The sequence below is a fragment of the Hipposideros armiger genome, unplaced genomic scaffold (genome assembly GCF_001890085.2).
Source record: "Hipposideros armiger isolate ML-2016 unplaced genomic scaffold, ASM189008v1 scaffold_1225, whole genome shotgun sequence".
Lineage (NCBI taxonomy): Eukaryota > Metazoa > Chordata > Mammalia > Chiroptera > Hipposideridae > Hipposideros > Hipposideros armiger.
Window position 1 is genome coordinate 74,396 of NW_017732575.1, and position 17,378 is coordinate 91,773.

The 17,378-nt window shown below is 40.0% G+C and overlaps 2 protein-coding genes across 4 annotated transcripts in view; one reads left to right on the plus strand and one right to left on the minus strand.

The window, feature by feature from the left end:
- SMIM3 (small integral membrane protein 3) overlaps positions 1–7,926 on the minus strand; it is a 25,275-nt gene extending 17,349 nt beyond the window's left edge. The window contains exons 1-2 of one of the 2 annotated variants that reach the window (XM_019633007.1): positions 7,859–7,926; positions 5,370–5,459 (exon numbers count right to left, since the gene is read on the minus strand). The gene's annotated coding sequence lies outside the window, so the exon portion shown is untranslated. The remainder of the gene's footprint in view (positions 1–5,369; positions 5,460–7,858) is intronic. The other variant, XM_019633008.1, reaches the window with a different exon arrangement.
- The window catches only part of DCTN4 (dynactin subunit 4), a 41,600-nt gene continuing 32,113 nt past the window's right edge, over positions 7,892–17,378 (plus strand). The window contains exons 1-3 of one of the 2 annotated variants that reach the window (XM_019633005.1): positions 7,892–8,095; positions 10,557–10,627; positions 13,163–13,341. In XM_019633005.1, coding sequence (XP_019488550.1) covers positions 7,961–8,095; positions 10,557–10,627; positions 13,163–13,341 — 385 coding nt within the window. In that variant the 5' untranslated portion in view covers positions 7,892–7,960. The remainder of the gene's footprint in view (positions 8,096–10,556; positions 10,628–13,162; positions 13,342–17,378) is intronic. The other variant, XM_019633006.1, reaches the window with a different exon arrangement.

A 17,378-nucleotide genomic window follows, 5' to 3' on the forward strand; every position in this document is an offset into this window, starting at 1 on the left:
TTCCCAAAGTCACCATCTGGCAATTGTCAAAGCCAGATTAGAACTTTGATTACAGAGCCTAAATTCTATGCCACTCTGCACTAACAATTTGGGGCATGGTCTGGTTTTTTTTCAGGGCCTTCAGTTCAGAACTCTGGTTGCAATATTTTGCTTTCTATCACCAGCACCATTTGTTGAATGAAGGTGCTGAGAGGAAGATGAGAGGTCAACCAAGGCTTCTCTTTCTAGCTCTGGGGTTGTGCCTAAAGGCAGTTGTATGCTTAAAAATGTATTGTATTAGTCATAGTTCTCCAAAGAAGCAGAGCTAGTTGTGTGTGTGTGTGTGTGTGTGTGTGTGTGTGTGCGTGTGTGTGTAAAGAGAGAGACAGAGATAGAGATAGACAGAGATTGATTTTAAAGAATTGGCTCACATGATTGTTGAGGCTGACAACTCCAAAATCCATAGGGCAAGCCAGCAGACTGGATACCCAGGGATGAGTTGATGCTGCAGCTTGAGTCCGAAGGCCATCTGCTGGCAGAATTCCCTCTTTATCAAGGGTCATCAGTCTTTTTTCTTAAGGCCTTCAACTGATCGGATGAGGCCCACCCACATTATGGAGCGTAATCTGCTTTACTCAAAGCCTACTTATTAAAATGTCAATCTCATCTAAAAAACACCTTCACAGCAACACCAAGACCTGTTTAACCAGGTATCTGGATACCATGGCCCAGCCAAGTTAACACATACAATTTGTGTTCCCTTCTGGCCACGACAGTTTGAAGGTAATTATGTCTAGAAGATAAAATTCCTCTCAGCTTCTAAAACAGACAGAAAGAAAGACAGAATTGCAAGAAACCAAACTGTTTGGTCCAGAGATGGGGGCCCTTGTGTCGATCGTGGGGACTCTGAGCAAACCTCTGAGGTATATCCTGAGGCAGAGGGAGCTGAGTTGAGAGCTGACCGAGAACCAGAGTGTCAGTTGAAGAGAGGCAGATCTTAGCTCACTGTAAGAACTGAAGAGAGCTGCCTGGAAAAAGGAACAGAATGGGCTTCCTTGGGATGTCATGAGCTCCCTAACACTGGAGGCATGCAAGCAGAGAGATGTTGCAGAGAATTCTATAGGAAAGGGGGAGGGCTGGGGAGACAGCGGGAAGTGGGTGTACCGTGGGCACAATGCAAAGGGCACAAAGCTGTACTAAACTGGGGCTTCTTGCCCTGGCTCTACCACAGGTTGGCCACGTGACCTTCAATGAGTCCCTTCCCCTCCCTAGGTCTTTTGACCCCAAAAGTGAAAAGAAGGGAGTTGAATGAAAGGAGAAGGAAGATTTCTGCTCTGTAGCTTTGAAGTGGAGTGATGGTCATGTGGTCTCATTAATGTGGTTATAATCATTTGAATCAATTCTCATGGTTTAATGCCAAAGTGTTCAATTATTACAGTCATGCAGCTGAGAGAGAAGAGAATGCTTATTACTGGTAGATATCTTCAGTCTAGTCAGTCTAATTTTTGAGGTAAATGTGGTCTTAAGAAAAAATATATATGCGTATAATAAAAGCCCTTAGCTGTTTCCCCCCCAAAAGGATTATTTACTTAAAAAATACTTCTTCAACACTTACCATGTAGCAAGTGTTTCGTATACATCATACCATTTAGTTCTTACAACAATTCTATAATGAAAATGCTATTAACCCCCATTTTACACATGAGAACACAGAGGCCCAAAGAAAATAAGTTAACTTGGCTAAGATTACCTAGCTGGTACGTGGCAGAACTGATTCTAAATGTCCTACACCCAGCTGACTCTTACTGAGTGAAGTCCTCTCTGTGCCTGTCTTTTGCCCTATGAAATGGGGTCATTCCTGCCTAGCTGGTGCACAATGCAAACTGCAGAAGCACAAGCAAACCATTAGATGCATGACTATGATAGACGGTAGAGCACAGTAAGTATGAGAATCAAAAGGAAAAATGGTTTTGAACCATTTTTACAGTATGTAAATTTTTACATTTAAACAGTAACATTACATTTCAGAGAGTATTGGTAAATATTACTTATCAACTTTACAAATGCGTGTAAGTTTGATTTGTCCTAGATTCACCCTCCACACATCTCTCCATCTTGCTTTGTGCCTGGGGTGGTACATCTGCACCACATCTAGCCCACATCAATGGGCCCTGTAGCAAGCACTGTCAATGCCCTGCCCAAATCGCTTGGACCTCACCTACTTCAGTTCTCCCCAGACTTCCCACTGCCAATACCTGCATCTTTGTATCTGAGGGCTTTTCCCAAACCCACAGAAGGCCAGTCTACCAGCCTGGCAATCCAAAGTACCCAAGAAATAACCCATCCTGTGGAGTGGCCCTCCACCAGACTGTAGGGACATAAATGCCCCAACTCCCTCACCCATTGGTAGAATAATTCTTTGGCATGTGTTTACATTGTTTCCCAGAGTTTCTCTGTGGGCCTAAGCTCTGGTCGCTCTCTAGTATAGTATAGCTGGCTTAACAACACAATCTTATTGACCACCTTCTCGTCCTGGTATCACTAACTCACTCCTGTACAGGTATACCCCGAACCTCTCAAATAAACTTTCACTTAAACTTTTCATTTAATAGACTTTCCCTTAAAGCCTTGTGCCATAGTCTGCTTCTGAGAAACCCAAACTGAATAAGGTTTCCTTGATGTCTGGCCTGCTGTCGGATTCCCCTAAGAGGGAAGCACCTGCAGGAGCTGAGGTATATTGCATTCTACCTTCCACCCCAGGGTCTCCTAATGCCTGGCTCTGTCCTGGACCCAAAGGTCCAACTCCTGTCATGGGGCCCTCTTCACACAGCTCTCTGTCTCCGGGTTCCAGGAAGTGAAATGCTCCCAGCCTTTACCTTTTCGGGCGTCAGCCCATAAACAGCACTTCACCTTCACTAGCCCTGGGGTACTGCTGTGTTCCTTGTGATTACCTTCTACCCCACTTACACTTTTGCAAATGGTCCCTTTATTAAGCTTCTCTCAAATTCTGATTTTAGCCTCCCATCTGCTCCTTTTGGTACCATGAATAATTCAGCAGGTTTAATGACTTCTGGATTTGGCCTCAGATAGTTGGTGACAAGGCTACATAGGGAGTGCACGAGGCAATGACGAGGATGGTGGAGGAGGCAGAGATGGAAACACAAGTGCACAGAGCAACAAAGGCTAACTGTTAGGATGGTCGTAAGGGAAGGTGGGTATATTAGTTATCTGTTTCTGTGTAACAAAGTCTCTCAAAATTTAGCAGCTTAAAAACAACATTTATTATCTTACAGTTTCTGAGAGTCAGGAGTCCAGGGGCCACTTAGCTAGGTAGTTCTAGTTCAGGGTGTCTCATGAGATTGCAGTCAGGCTGCAGGCTGGGTCTGTACACATCTCAATACTTAAGTGGAGCTGAAGAATCCACTTCCAAACTCGTGTACTAGTCGTTACCTCAGTCCTCGCTGGCTGTTGGCTGGAGTCTTTAGTTCCTTGCTACATGGTCATAGAGCTGCTCACAAAACGGCAGCTTCCTTTCCCCAAACAAGTGATCCAAGTGATCACTCCAAACAACAAGAGAGCACCCAACAGAGAAACCATAGACTTTTTTTTTTTTAATATAATCTAGTTTTAGAAACGTCATACCACCACTTCTGTTGTACGCTATTGGTCACACAGACCAACCCTGGTACGACGTGGAAGGGGAGTACACAAGAGTATGACTACCACTGAGGGCTAATTTGGGGGCTGGCTTCTACAGGGGCCCAAGAGTAACAAAACATCCCACTGAACTTTCCTGTGAGGGCAGAAAGCTTCTCAGATGAGACACCGACAGCTAGCTCAGCCTAAAAGAACTTCCCAGAAATGAATTAAGAGGCACTCAAGAGGCACAGATGGGAGTGTGGGCAGGACTGGAAATCCCAATCACCCAAACATATTAAAAGGAATCAACTTAGTGCTCATTAAGTAAGCTGGAGAACCAGTGTAACTTCAGACAAACCACTTCCTCTCTCTGAACCTGTTTTCCCACTTACAAATGAGGAGATTGGACTAAGCTCTGTGGCCTAATAACAAAAGCTTACATAGCAATTTACGATGTTCTATGCTCTATACCCACTTTAACTTTTATGAACTCATTTTGCCTTTACAGCAACGGGCAAAGTTTGTTTGGACCCTTGGCACCATTCCAAATGAGCCGGGCTCTCTCCCACATCAGCTTCTCCTTCTCAGCCTGAGCTGGCGCTCTGAAGATGTGATTAATGTGTTTAGCAACAGGCTGGCTCTTTCTCTGGGCCTCTTGTGAAATACGCTTTCCTGTGTGGTAATCAGAATGCTTTGTGATTTGGAAAACAGTAAACTAGAGACTCAACAAGTCAGCTTCATCTCCTTCTTTCCATGACGTCTCAGGGAGAAGAAACAGATAGCCCTGATAATTTCTGAGGAAATAAACTCCCAGTAGCTGAATTCAGCCAAACCATGAAATAGATTAGCTCCTGGCCCAACAGGGCCTCCCTGGTGCATGACTCCAAATTACCCTTCATATGGCAGTCTATGTGCATGGCTTCCCAGAGCTGGGCATCAGGCTCTACCTTCAAAATACAGTCAGAATACCTGGTCCATGGCACAGTCATCTCAGGCCTGGATCACTGCTATAAGCTCCAAACTGATCCCCTTTCTCTGTTCTTGTTTCTCTACAGTCTACTCCCAAAACAGCGTCCAGGAGTGACCCTTGTCAAATCATGTCACTGCTTTGCTTGAAATCTTGCAGTGGCTCCCCACTTCCTTCAGAGCTCTTAAGTCAGCTGTGAATGCCAATGGGCAAACATGCAGGAGGAAGAGATGACTGGAATAGAGAGTGCATGGCCCAGAGCTCTCTCTTATGAGCCAGCAGTTTAGGGGCCAGAAGTCTTTCTTAAACACAAAGAGCAATGGGGTAACAGCTGTAGTGGTTAACCCAATGTCACCTTGTGCATCCTCTGTCCGAAAGTAGTGGGTGCATCCTCAGCAGAGCACAGAGGAAGCTCGTTCCATGGCGCCACCAAACTGACATTAGCTTCCGGTTAGTCTTCCAAGCACAAAGAAGGGAGTGTGAGGGGGACAAGCTTTTGTTAGGCTTGAGGTATTTTTGAGAAATTCCCATTGAAGCCAAAGGGAGAGCATTCTAGGGCTGTGAAACTCGTGTGCCCCAAATGGGTATCATGCAATTCCAGCAAACTTCCAGGGCAAAATTAAATAAGTTATCCATTAGCATCCACTTTCCCTTGCATTTGCTTTCTTTTCTTTTTAAGTGTTGTTAGAAGAGCAATCGGTTTCTTACTTGAGTGTGGATATGAATTAACTGAAGTGGTGTGCAGGAAACTGCATTTATGGAATTAGAGAACAGAATATGGTACCTGAAGTGAGATAACCTGTGGGTATGTTCCTTTGACTTTCTGGAACCTCAACTGGGTAACAGCTGCACCTCTGGACCTCATTTTCTCCATCTGAAAAACACAGGGATTGAACTAGGATCTTTTGAGTACATGATAATTCTAAGTCATTCAGTCTACTACACTAGGTCGCTATAGCAGGCATCAGCAAACTCCAACCCAGAGCTGCTGTCTGTTTTTGTAAAGCCTGCAAGCACCACTAAAGCAGGCTGGCACTGTAAGCCTCAGGAACCAAGCCAGATGTCCTGCATTCCCCCTTTCTCCCTCTGCTCCCAGTGCCTGTCTTCTTGCCAGTTCCTGTGCTTTGCTGCTGCCCAGGGCCCATGTTAGTCATTATCTATATACATTGGGGACTATGTTACTGGCAATGAAGTGGAATTTCATTTGCAAAACATGGATGAACCTAAAGGGCATTATGCTAAGTGAAATATGTCAGACTCAGAAAGACAAATACTGCATGATTTCACTTATATATGGAATCTCAAAAGTCAAACCTACGGAAGCAGAGAGATAGTGGTTGCTAAGGCCTGGAGGGCGGGGGAGGAAGGAAATGGAGAGCTGTTTGTTGGTCAAAGGGTACAAAGTTACTGTGTTGTACACCTAAAAGTAATTTAAAAAAATAAAATAAAATAAAAAAGGGTACAAAGTTTCAGTTATGCAAGATAAATAAGTTCTGGAGAGCTAATGTACAACAATGTGACTATAGTTAACAATACTGTATTATATACTTGAAATTTGCTAAAAGGTTAAATCTTAAGCGTTCTCACCAAAAAAGGGAAGAAAATGGTAACTATGTGAGGTGATGGATATGTTAATTAGCTTGATTGTGTTATTTCCCAATGTATATCAAATCATCAAGGTGTACACCTTAAATATATATAAATTTTTTCATTGTCAATTATACCTCAGTAAAACTGGAAAAAAGAAATTAAGAAAATATGCTGAAGGCAGTATGCATAGGAGTAATGCATGCAAGCTGTGGAGTCAAACAGAACAGAGTTATAATATTTATGAAACCTTAAACAAGTAATTGTAATTCTATGAGCCCCAGTTTCATGTGCTGTAAAATAGAGATAATGATAAAACTTGCCTTTTGGAGTTTTTGTGAAAATTGAATGAGACAGTGTATGTAAAGGTTTGACACAGTGTGCTGCACTCAAGTGCTCAGTAAATGTTAGCTAATATTATTCAGTTCCATTTCTTCTCAGTCACCAGCTCTAATGTCACACAGGTAATGTAGTACAGTGAGAAAAGTATAGAACTGGTGGCAGGTAACATGGGCTCCAGTCCCAGTTAGGCCCGTTCTAATTGGTCATTTTACACATCTAAGCCTTATTTTATGCATTAGAAAAACCTAAATGACACCTAATAACATTGTTCATTCATTAATTTCAGTCCTTCATTAATCAATGCTTATTGAAAGCCCACCATACAGTCGCCCTCTCTTATCCATGGGGTATTCATTCCAAGATCCCTGTGGAGGCCCGAAACCACAGATAGTACATAACCCTATATATATATATATACTATGTTTTGTCCTATACATACATACTTTTCACTTAAAGGAAGCACTTAATGGCTTCTATTTGGCATATCCAAATTGTCAGCATCACTGCTCTTGCGCTTCGGTGCCATTATTAAGTAAAATAAGGGCTATGTGAACACAAGCACTGCAATACCTCGACTGCGATATCAGTAGACCTGATAGCCAAGACAGCAATTAAGTGACTGACAGGCGGGTAGCGTACACAGCGTGGATACAGTTATTCATTTCCTGGGTGGGACAGGACAAAACAAGATTCCATCACGCTGTACAGGATGGCACACATTTAAAACTTATGAATTGCTTAGGATGAATTGCTTATTTCTGTAATTTCCCCTTTAATATTTTTGGACCGTGGTTGACCGCAGGCGACTGAACTGAAGAAAGCGAAACTGCAGATAAGGGGAGACTATTGTATAGACTTGGTCCTTAGTGCCAAGTACTCGAAGCCTGTAAATGAATATGGCATCTGCATGCAGGCACTCACAGTCTAAGAAATTTCAAATGAGATAACGTCTGTGAAAGTTTCCTACAGTTCAGTGGCAAGACTGTCAGAATAAAGTGTTAGTGTGCCTCTCAGCTTTCCAGTTCCCATGAGACTGTTCCTGAGACCATCTTCCATCTACCTACTGGATGTTTGCCTGGAGAGTGAGGCCAGGAGAGGCAGACGTAAATAAAACAAAGAGCAGCCTTCCTTTCTGGAAGAAACAAAGAAAAGGAGAGCACTGAACTGAACCTATCTGGATTTTATCTGTGATTATGTACTTAATGATTGAAAAGCCTTAGTCCCACACAGGCCATGGGCGGGCCTATGGTGAGGGGGAGGGAAAAAAAAAAAGAGGAAATTCCAGATACGCATGCGCACTTTGACTTTTGCCCGGCGCACAACCCCCTAGGTAGGAAGCCTTACGTCAAAGTCTACGTTGAAATACGTAGGGAAGATGGGGAGGAAAACGCTGGCTCTCGGGTCACGTGATGCGGCAGGCGTGTCGTTGACTCCTCCCTCGCCAAGATGGCGTCTTTGCTGCAATCCGAGCGGGTTCTCTACCTAGTCCAGGGAGAAAAGAAGGTTCGCGCCCCTCTCTCGCAGCTTTACTTCTGCCGCTATTGTAGCGAGCTGCGGTCGCTGGAATGTGTGTCTCACGAGGTAACGCGCTCGTCCCACGAAATGTGTGTTGGGGGTGGGGGAGGCGTTCATATTAGTCACCGCGACGGGCGGGCAAATTCCGCAGGTTGGAGGCGGCTAGTCATTTTCCTGGTTTGCTGATTGGCTGTGTCTTCCGTCACTCAGATTTGCTTGAGCTTTAATTTGCTTATAATTTGTCACTTGGAAAGTTGGAGCGGCCTTGGGTGGAGCTGAGCGGATCTTCTGGTTCCAGAGCACCCTCTGATTGGACCAACTTGACTATGGGAACCTTGGTTGCCTCCTTAGGGGGTTTGGTAATAGGGTGGGTTGGGGAGAAAAAGGGTGGGGGCGCACTTAGTGCGCTCCTCTTGAGGGACGAGAGACCGTCTTTCCAGGATTGATTTGGGTGGCGTGGATGCCGGCCTTGTCTTTCGTGCCCCTCCCATCCTGGAAGTTCTGCGCTTCTTTGGCTAGAAAGTAGGCCCTCATCAGACTGCCTTGCTCTGTGTCCTGGCTCAAGGCAAGGCCTGCACCAGGGAAGAGGTGGGGATGGGATGAGCTGAGTGAAAAGTGGCAAGTCATGTAAGAAGCTGAAACGGTTACATTCATAACGCTTCTCCTTGAGGGCAGGGTGTTGTCCTCCCCAGGCACAAATGGGCGTTGGTGGTGGGATTGCTTAGAACATAAAAGACCCCACCCCGTAAGAAAAAAAAATCACCAAATCACCAAACCCAAAACTTCTGCAGCGCATGACCACCTCTCATTCATTCAGTAAGTTTTGGGTATTAGAAGATGAAGAAGACATGAATCCTGCTGTTGAGCCTAATGAAGGAGAAGCTGATAGTAATAAGAGATACCGTTTATTCAGTACTTTCTATATGCAACATGCTTTACATAATCTTTAATCTTCCTACACCCCAATGGAGTGCATACCTTAAAAAAAATCATTTTACTGGTAGAGAAACAAATTCATAATGTTTGCTCTAAGTTACACGTCCAGAAATTTGGAGGTTAGAGGGAGGACCAGGATTTGAAAATGAGCATCCTGACTCAGAGAATTTCATTGAAGATCCCTGGACTGTTAAAAATGCATATGAAAAAACATGTTGTATACTATAAGCCACTTTACATATTATTTTATTGAGGATATTTCTCACAATATTAAGAAGAGTCAGGGAAAGCATTTAAATAATACCAAGAAAAATCAGTGCCATATATTTATAATATGGTATTGGTTTTTCATTATATAACCAATGTACATAATCATGTATATAGTCAATGGCATTGATTTTTCTTCATTAACATTGTGCCTGTGTATCTCCTTGGCAGGTCCTTTCTCTTTTAGATGTTTCCCTGTTCCAGCTCCACCCTCAGAATTCTCATTTGGTAGTTATTAGGGAGTGCAGTCTTCATGATCTCTAAGGATCTTCAGTCTGTAACTGCGTCTTTTATAGACTGATGTGTACCTATGAGGTGGAGGCCATTAGGGTTCGAAGAAGGATGAGACTAGTGAGGGCTGGAGCAGTCCAGATAGTTCTAATGGAGAACCTGGAATTGGAGCTACACAATAAGGGACAAGCATAACTCAGAAAGGGGGCACAAAAGGATGAATTATATTTTGCCTTTTGTAATGACTTAGTGCAAATATTTGTTAGCAATACTATATGTTCCTGGAGATTATTTGAGCAGCAATTTTATTAATTTTTCCAAAGATGGCCCTGTTTATAGCAGATGATGAAAAAAGAAGCCAGTTTCTATCATTGTATTTATGTTCAAGTGAACTTGTCTTTCCATCTGCAGGTGACTAGAGTTCTAGAATTGTCAAATAAGATCCAATACCTACATTTAAGAAAACAATTATACGTACCTTAATACAATGAATTAAATTTTTATACTGTTTTTGAGTTAAATACAATAAGACTATCTTGTTAGCTTAGTAGTTTACTTTGTCATTTAAAAATCTTTAATTGGTTGGCTGTAGCTGACTTTGTGAATGTTAATTATACTGTTCATCAGTGAACCTGTATAACTTCAGTAATGACAAAACTTTAAGTCTCTCTAAGTGTGGTCAAGTTGCTATAATCCAGTAAAGCTAAACTGGATAGAAGGATATTTGATCACAGCTTTACGAATTAGGTTATTTACTAATCTATTTTTTAGATTATCATAGAGTTCTTCTTTTACATAGGCAATATTTAAACACATCTAATGCATAAAACCCTGATAAAAGGGGACAGGAAAAATCAGAAAGGAAAAATGGAAGGTTTTTAGAAAATCTGAATGGTTAAAAAAAACAAAACAAAAACAACAGGTGACCAAGGAATAAACCCTAAACTGAAAACAGTTTAGCTTCTTTGCCAGATCAGTAGTTTCTCACCTTCTGCTTCAGTATATTTTAAATTTTACTGTTTGGCATGGACATATACATGAGCTAAACTGAGTTTCTTTTTTTCCAATTTTTTGATTTCTTGTTTCTTTCTAGGTGGACTCCCATTATTGTCCTAGTTGTTTAGAAAATATGCCGTCAGCTGAAGCCAAACTGAAAAAGAACAGGTAAGACCACGATCCGTTTTTTCTGCTTTCCTCAACTGTTTTTTTTAATAGCTGTTAAGAAAACACAAGGAATTAACTCTTTTTAACTATTAATAGCTTTTTTCATTTTTTAGCATCACCTTTGCCAAAGATGAAATGCCCTTTGAGTCTTTAAATAAACGTTTTGTTTTAGAACAGTTTTAGACTTAAGAATTATTGTGAAGATGAGAATAGAACATTCCCACTTAGGTCATACCCAGACTCCCCTGTTGTTAACATACATTAGTGTGGTATACTTGCCTCAATTAATGAACAATACTGGTACATTATTATTAAATAAATTCCACATTTTATTCAGACTTCCGTAGTTTTTTCCTAATCTCCACTGTTCCAGGATCCTATACAGGATATCAACATTATATTTAATAGTTAAGTCTCCTTAGGCTCCTATAGCTGTGATATTTCCTTAATTTCAGTGACCTTAAAAGTTTTGAGGAGTACTGATCAGATATTTTGTAGAGTGTCCCTCATTTGTATTTTGTCTAATGTTTTTCTCATTAGCTGGGGGAATGTGTGTTGGAGAGGAGGACCACAGCGGTAAAGAGCATCTCTCATCACATCATATCAAGGGAACATGCTATCAATATGACTTATCACTGTTGATGTTAACCTAGATTACCTGGCTTGAGCTAGTGCTTGTCAGGTTTCTCCCATGTAAAGTTACTCCTTTTTTCCTCTACTTTTTCATGCTGTACTCTTTGGAAACAAAATCACTATCACAGCCCATACTTCAATAGTGTGGAGTTATGCTCCCCCTCTGTGAGGGCTATCTACATTAATTATTTGGAATTCTTGTGCATGGAAACTTCTTTTCTCCCCTATTTATTTAATCATTTACTTAAAGCAGTATACACTCATGGATATTTAGATTATAAGCCAATACTGTTATACTTTGCTCAAATTCTTCCACCTTTGCCCATTGGTAACTCTTTCAGTAGTAGACTCCTGTATCCCTTTGACATACTCCATTGTTTTGTTGTAGGGGGTGGTTGGTTCATTCTTTTGAAACTTTTACTTTTTGGTACTACTAGATACTGCAGGCTCATCCTGTATATTTTTAGCCTCAGTCCTAGAATTAGCCCCTTCTCCCAGGAGCCTTGGCTCCTTTTATTTGAGAGAGTGGTATTAAAAACCAAGATCCGGGTAGTAGGTGCACTCATTGCTCCTGGGTGCCATTTGGTTTTTAGCTTGGTGTGAAAGTCCTTTGCTACCAGTCACTCTCCTGCATCTCCGTGGATGTGAACCACTATTATTTATCTTTCCCATCTGTGAGAAATACCTTCTGATAAGCTAGACACTATTTTGTATGCTGTCCATACATTAATTTTATCATTTAATCCTCAAAATATCCCTGTGAGGTAGGTACTATTATTATCCTTATTTGAGGATACTATCTAGATGGCAAAATATTGCAGATAATTGGAATTATGGAATGGAATTTCAGAGCCAGACTAGAGGTGAAATCTTGATAATCTCAGATGGTGGGAAAGTTAAAAACAACAAGGCACAGGATCCCTGAAGGGGACATGTTGGCTGAGCACTAGGGATAATAGTGTCTGAGGAGGGAGCAGAAAGCCCTGAAGATGGAGCACTTCTGAACCATTCCAATTTGATAGCGTTGTTAGGTATCTGTTGCAGCTATTTTCCCAACAAGCCATTATTTTCTAAATCAATTTCATAGGTTGTTGTATTTTCCTCTCAATTTTCCATTGTGCAATTAATCTCTTCTCTCTAAAGGCTTAAGCTGTGACATTGCCGTTTTTCACAGAACTCTTTGTGGTCTGTACATGGCATAAAAAGAGGCTGAAATAGTTAATTCCAAACTCTTAACACTGATTCCCTCTGTGGATTAAGATTGGGCAGGTTCTAACTCTTCAGAAACTATGGTGATGATTGCTTTTTTTTTTTTTTAAGATTTCATTGGGGAATTGGGGAAGGGGACCAGCCAAGTTGTCCTTCAATCTTAGTTGTGGAGGGCGCAGCTAGCTCAGCTCCAAGTCCAGTCACCATCTGGCCGCCCGTCGGCAGCTTGTAGCTGCTCAGCTCAAGGTGCAATGTTCAATCTTAGTTGTGCGGTGGGCATAGCCCACCATTCCATGCGGGAGTCAAACAGGTAACCTTGTTAGGAGCACGTGCTCTCACCAGCTGAGCCATCCTGACTTGTATTGGCAGCTCAGCAGCAGCTCAGCTCGGGCGCAGCTCACTGGCCCATATGGGAATCGAACAGGTGACCCTCTTGCTCAGTGCTCACACTCTTAACCAACTAAGCCACTGGGCTGGTCCTGCTTTTTTTTTTTTAAATAACATATGTAACACTTTTAAAATTTTAAAACAAAGTTTGTAAGAATCTTGGGACTATTTACTCTGTTTTGCTTGTGAGACATCTCTCCCTTACAGCTCTCTCTTGAATTCCTAACACCTAGAACAACAATGTCTGACACATAGCCAGTACTCGGTAATATTTATTGAGTGAATTGTTGCATTTTTGTATCATAGATGTGCCAACTGCTTTGACTGTCCTGGCTGCATGCACACCCTCTCCACCCGGGCAACAAGCATCTCCACGCAGCTTCCAGATGACCCAGCCAAGACCACCATGAAGAAGGCCTATTACCTGGCCTGTGGGTTTTGTCGCTGGACATCTAGAGATGTGGGCATGGCAGACAAATCTGTGGGTGAGTGCGATAGACGTCAACATGCAATTTTGTGAAATTAACAGCGCTGTAACTGCCCGCAGGTTATTTCTGTTACCTGTTGGTTGGTAGGTGCTCAACTCAGAGTATTTTGTTATAATTCTTCTGCATTCCCAAATTCTCACATTTATGGACAATGATATTTCATCTGAGACTAGGTTTATCTATTTAGTTTTCTTAGAGTTGGTGAAATAGCTTTTATAAATCTGACACTTTCTTAGAATGAAAATATTGATGCTGTTCATAATAAATGCTCTTGATGATGAAACACACCATGCATAAAACTAAAAGATAAAAGTGACAAACTAAGAAAAGAATTTGGATCATATATAACAGACTAAAGATAATAAGGAACCCTTATAAAGTTAGACTTGTTAAGAAAACGACCCAATAGAAAAATAGGCAAAAGGTATCAACTCTGAGTGGAAATACAAATGGTCGATGACCAAAACATGCACACTGAAGGGGCCACAGTTGTGTTAAAATGTTCTCTGCCTTTACCCCAAACTCCTCAGTAACCTTGCAGATTCCATGGAGATATCTTAATTTTAGGAAGTTACCACCCCCTCATGTTTCCCTCCTCTCAAATTTTATAGACCTTTCATTTTATTTCTACTCCTTTGGGTATCACGAACTGCCTTGTACTATTAACATTGTTCGTGAATTTTTCAACTGTTTTCAACTCTAATATGAGTTCTTTGTTTTGAATGTCTGAATTCTTCATTTAGTTTTCATTGTCCAGTTCATTGGAGTTTTTTGTTTTCATACACAACTTGGTGAATTAAAATTTTTTTAAAAAGTCAATAAATATGCAGAATGGTATGTTCAACTTTACTAGTAATCAGAGAAATGCAAATGAAAACTTCATCCATTGACTTTGGCAAAATTTTTTATCTGTTAATATCAAGTGTTGGCAAGATGTATGGGAGAATAGTTCTTTCATACACTACTGCCTTGAAGAGCAGTTGGACAACATCTGTTAAAATTTTTGATTGCTTTTTTTTCCTTCTGTCCAGCAATTCCATGTCCCAAATATCTATCCTGGCATGTTCAAACACATGCTCAAAGATACATGTGTATATATGAAATGTTGATCAATGAAACAGAAAAGTTGTGTGTGTTTAGAATTAAGCACCACCTAACATATTAAATACCTGTTCATCATTTGAGCATTTCAGAGGAGGTTGCACTTATCTTTATTAGGAAACTTCCTTTATTTTTACATTTCCCGTACTTCATGATTAATATCAGAGAATAGAAATACTCTTTATACAGTCACTTCAAAATCTTGAGTTACTATTTATTTTTTATATAAATAGTAGCATTGCTAACTCTCCATTTTCTTTTTTCTGACTTTCTGAAATTTCATTTGTTTAAATTTCTGAAAACTTTGTAGACTTGTTAAAAATTCCCATTTTTGAATTTACATAAAAAATTTCGACTTACTAATATATGAGGAAGCCTATAACAAACTCATGTCATTTGACATAACTAAAGTGAAGATGGACTTTAGCTAAAAACTTTCCATAGATTCTTACACAATTTGGAAGTAAACAGAGTGAAATTTGTTTAGATTCAACTCTGTTCTTAAAAATTTAATCCTTGATTCTGTTTACTTTGCCCCTTGGTTCAGAATACTTGAGCTCTTGGTTGTTTTTCTGCCTTTGTATATTATTCTTCATAAAATATTCTTCAAAAACAAAAATGTTAACTAAACAAGTATATCTTAATTCCTTAAAAATGTTCGTTGATTGTTAGGTTACCTATTTCCCGAAATGTGATTTATATTAGAATGATTCTATGGCATCTTTTTATATATGAGTAACTATTTATGTGCAATATGTTTTAATGTCAATGTAGCAAGCAAGTTGTTTGAATTTGTTTACAAATCTAAGTTAAATGTAAAAAAACAACCAAGTGGCAGAGTGTATGCCTCAGTGAGTTAAAGTGTATTTTTCCATGTTTTTATTTTGTCTGTATCAAGTTAAAGAAACAAAAAGCCCAGAAATCCAAATAGATTTCTTAGTTTGTTCCTCAGTAAGTGAATGTTTATGCCTTTTGGATTATTAGTCATTAAGATTGGAGTATTTCTATTTCAGAACTTAAAACCTATGTTTGCCTCTAGAAATCTTATTTCCTCTGTGTTGTCTTGGCAGTGATAATTGAATACTGGGAGCTCTTAAAGGAGTACAGATAATTTCATTTTTTCCATGATGTTATTAGTGTCTAAGATGCTCTGAAACCACTTTAGTTGGAACTCTTTGTTTATTTATAAGTAAGCCCTTGTATCAGTAATGCACAGAGAAAAACTTACAATGAGATCATTTTTGTCTCCCAAATTGCTGTTTAGAATAAATTACCAGTTCTAAAGAAGCAATTAGATGAAATATTCAGCTTTTTAAAAAATATTACAACTAAAACATTTCTTTTACATAATTATTTTTCATGATTGCCTTAAATAAGGCAACTTTTAAAATATGAATATTGTACTAAAGGTGTTATTGCTGCCATTTCTTGCAAGGGAATATAGTAGTGTCACCTTCAACAAGAGTCCTTTTTGTTTTGAGAAAAGGTTATTTAAAATTATACAGATAATACAGATTTGTGTATTTATCACCCAGCTTAAGAAAGTAAAAATCAACAAAACAGTATGAACCCCTTGTGTAGCCCTGGCCCACTACATCCCCCTTCCTCTTCCTCCTAGAGCGGTAACCACCAGTCCTGAATTCAGTGTTTGTCGGTGTCTATGCATGTCTTTACAGTTCACATAAGCTTGTGCTTCTAACAAATGTTTTTCAGTGGGAAACAAATGGAAACATGATGTATGTATCCTGCTACAACTTTTCTCTATCAATATTATGTTTGTGATAGTAATTGAATTCATGAATGACTTACCACAGTTTACTTACTCAGACTCTTCTTGGTTGACATTTAGATTGTACGTTTTTCCTTTTGACAACAGTGCTGTTAGAAACATTCTTGTGTGTGTTCCCTAAGTCACAAGAATTTCTCTGTGTAACTGAAAGTAAAATTGCTGGGTTTAGGTTATGTACATCCTTAGCTCTCCAAAATGCTTTACCAGTTTTGCTCCCACTAGTAATGTGTACAGGTAGACTACCCATTGTTCTAGATCCTTGGAAGTTAGTAGTATTGTTTTTCCAAACTGATGGCTGTGAAACTATAATGAGGTAATGATATCTCATTATAGTTTACTTTTTTAAATTAGCTTTATTGAGATATAACTCAACATATAATGCAGCTCACCAATTTTAAGTATAGAATTCTAGTTTTTGACACGTGTGTACGCATGTAGCCACCACCACAATCATGTTATAGAACAATTCCACCACCCCAAAAAGATTCCTCATGCCCCTTTGCCGTCAGTTTCTTCCCCTTAGCTTCTGACCCACTAATAAGCTTTCTGTCACTGTAATTTGGCCTTTTCTAGAAGTTTATATAATTGAATCTTATAGTACATTTTCTTTGTGTCTATCTTCTTCCCCTTAGCATAGTACTTTTGAGGTTCACCCATGGTTTTGCTTTTTATTGTTGAGTAGTGTATATCTATTATATAGATATACCACAATTTGTTTATTCATTCTCCGGTTGATGGACATTGGGTTTTTTCCCCAATTTTTGTCTCATATGACTAAAGCTGCTATGGATGTTTGCCTACAAGTCTTAGTGTGGATATATGTTCTCATTTTTCTTGAGTAAATACCTAGGAGTGGAATTGCTAGGTCACAGGGTAAGTGTGTGTGTAACGACTAGAAATTCCCAAACTATTTTCCAAAGTGGCTGTACAGTTTTGGATCCTCACCAGCAATGCAGGAGAGTTCTAGTCCCTCAACAACTGGCAGTCTTGTCATTCTTTTTCATTTTGGCCGTTCTAGTGAGTGTGTAGTGATAACCTCATTGTGGTTGTAATTTGCATTTTCTTAATATGCTTATTTGCCATCCATACATTTTCTTTGGTGAAGTGTTCGTACAAATCTTTTACCCTTTTTTTTTTTTTTTTT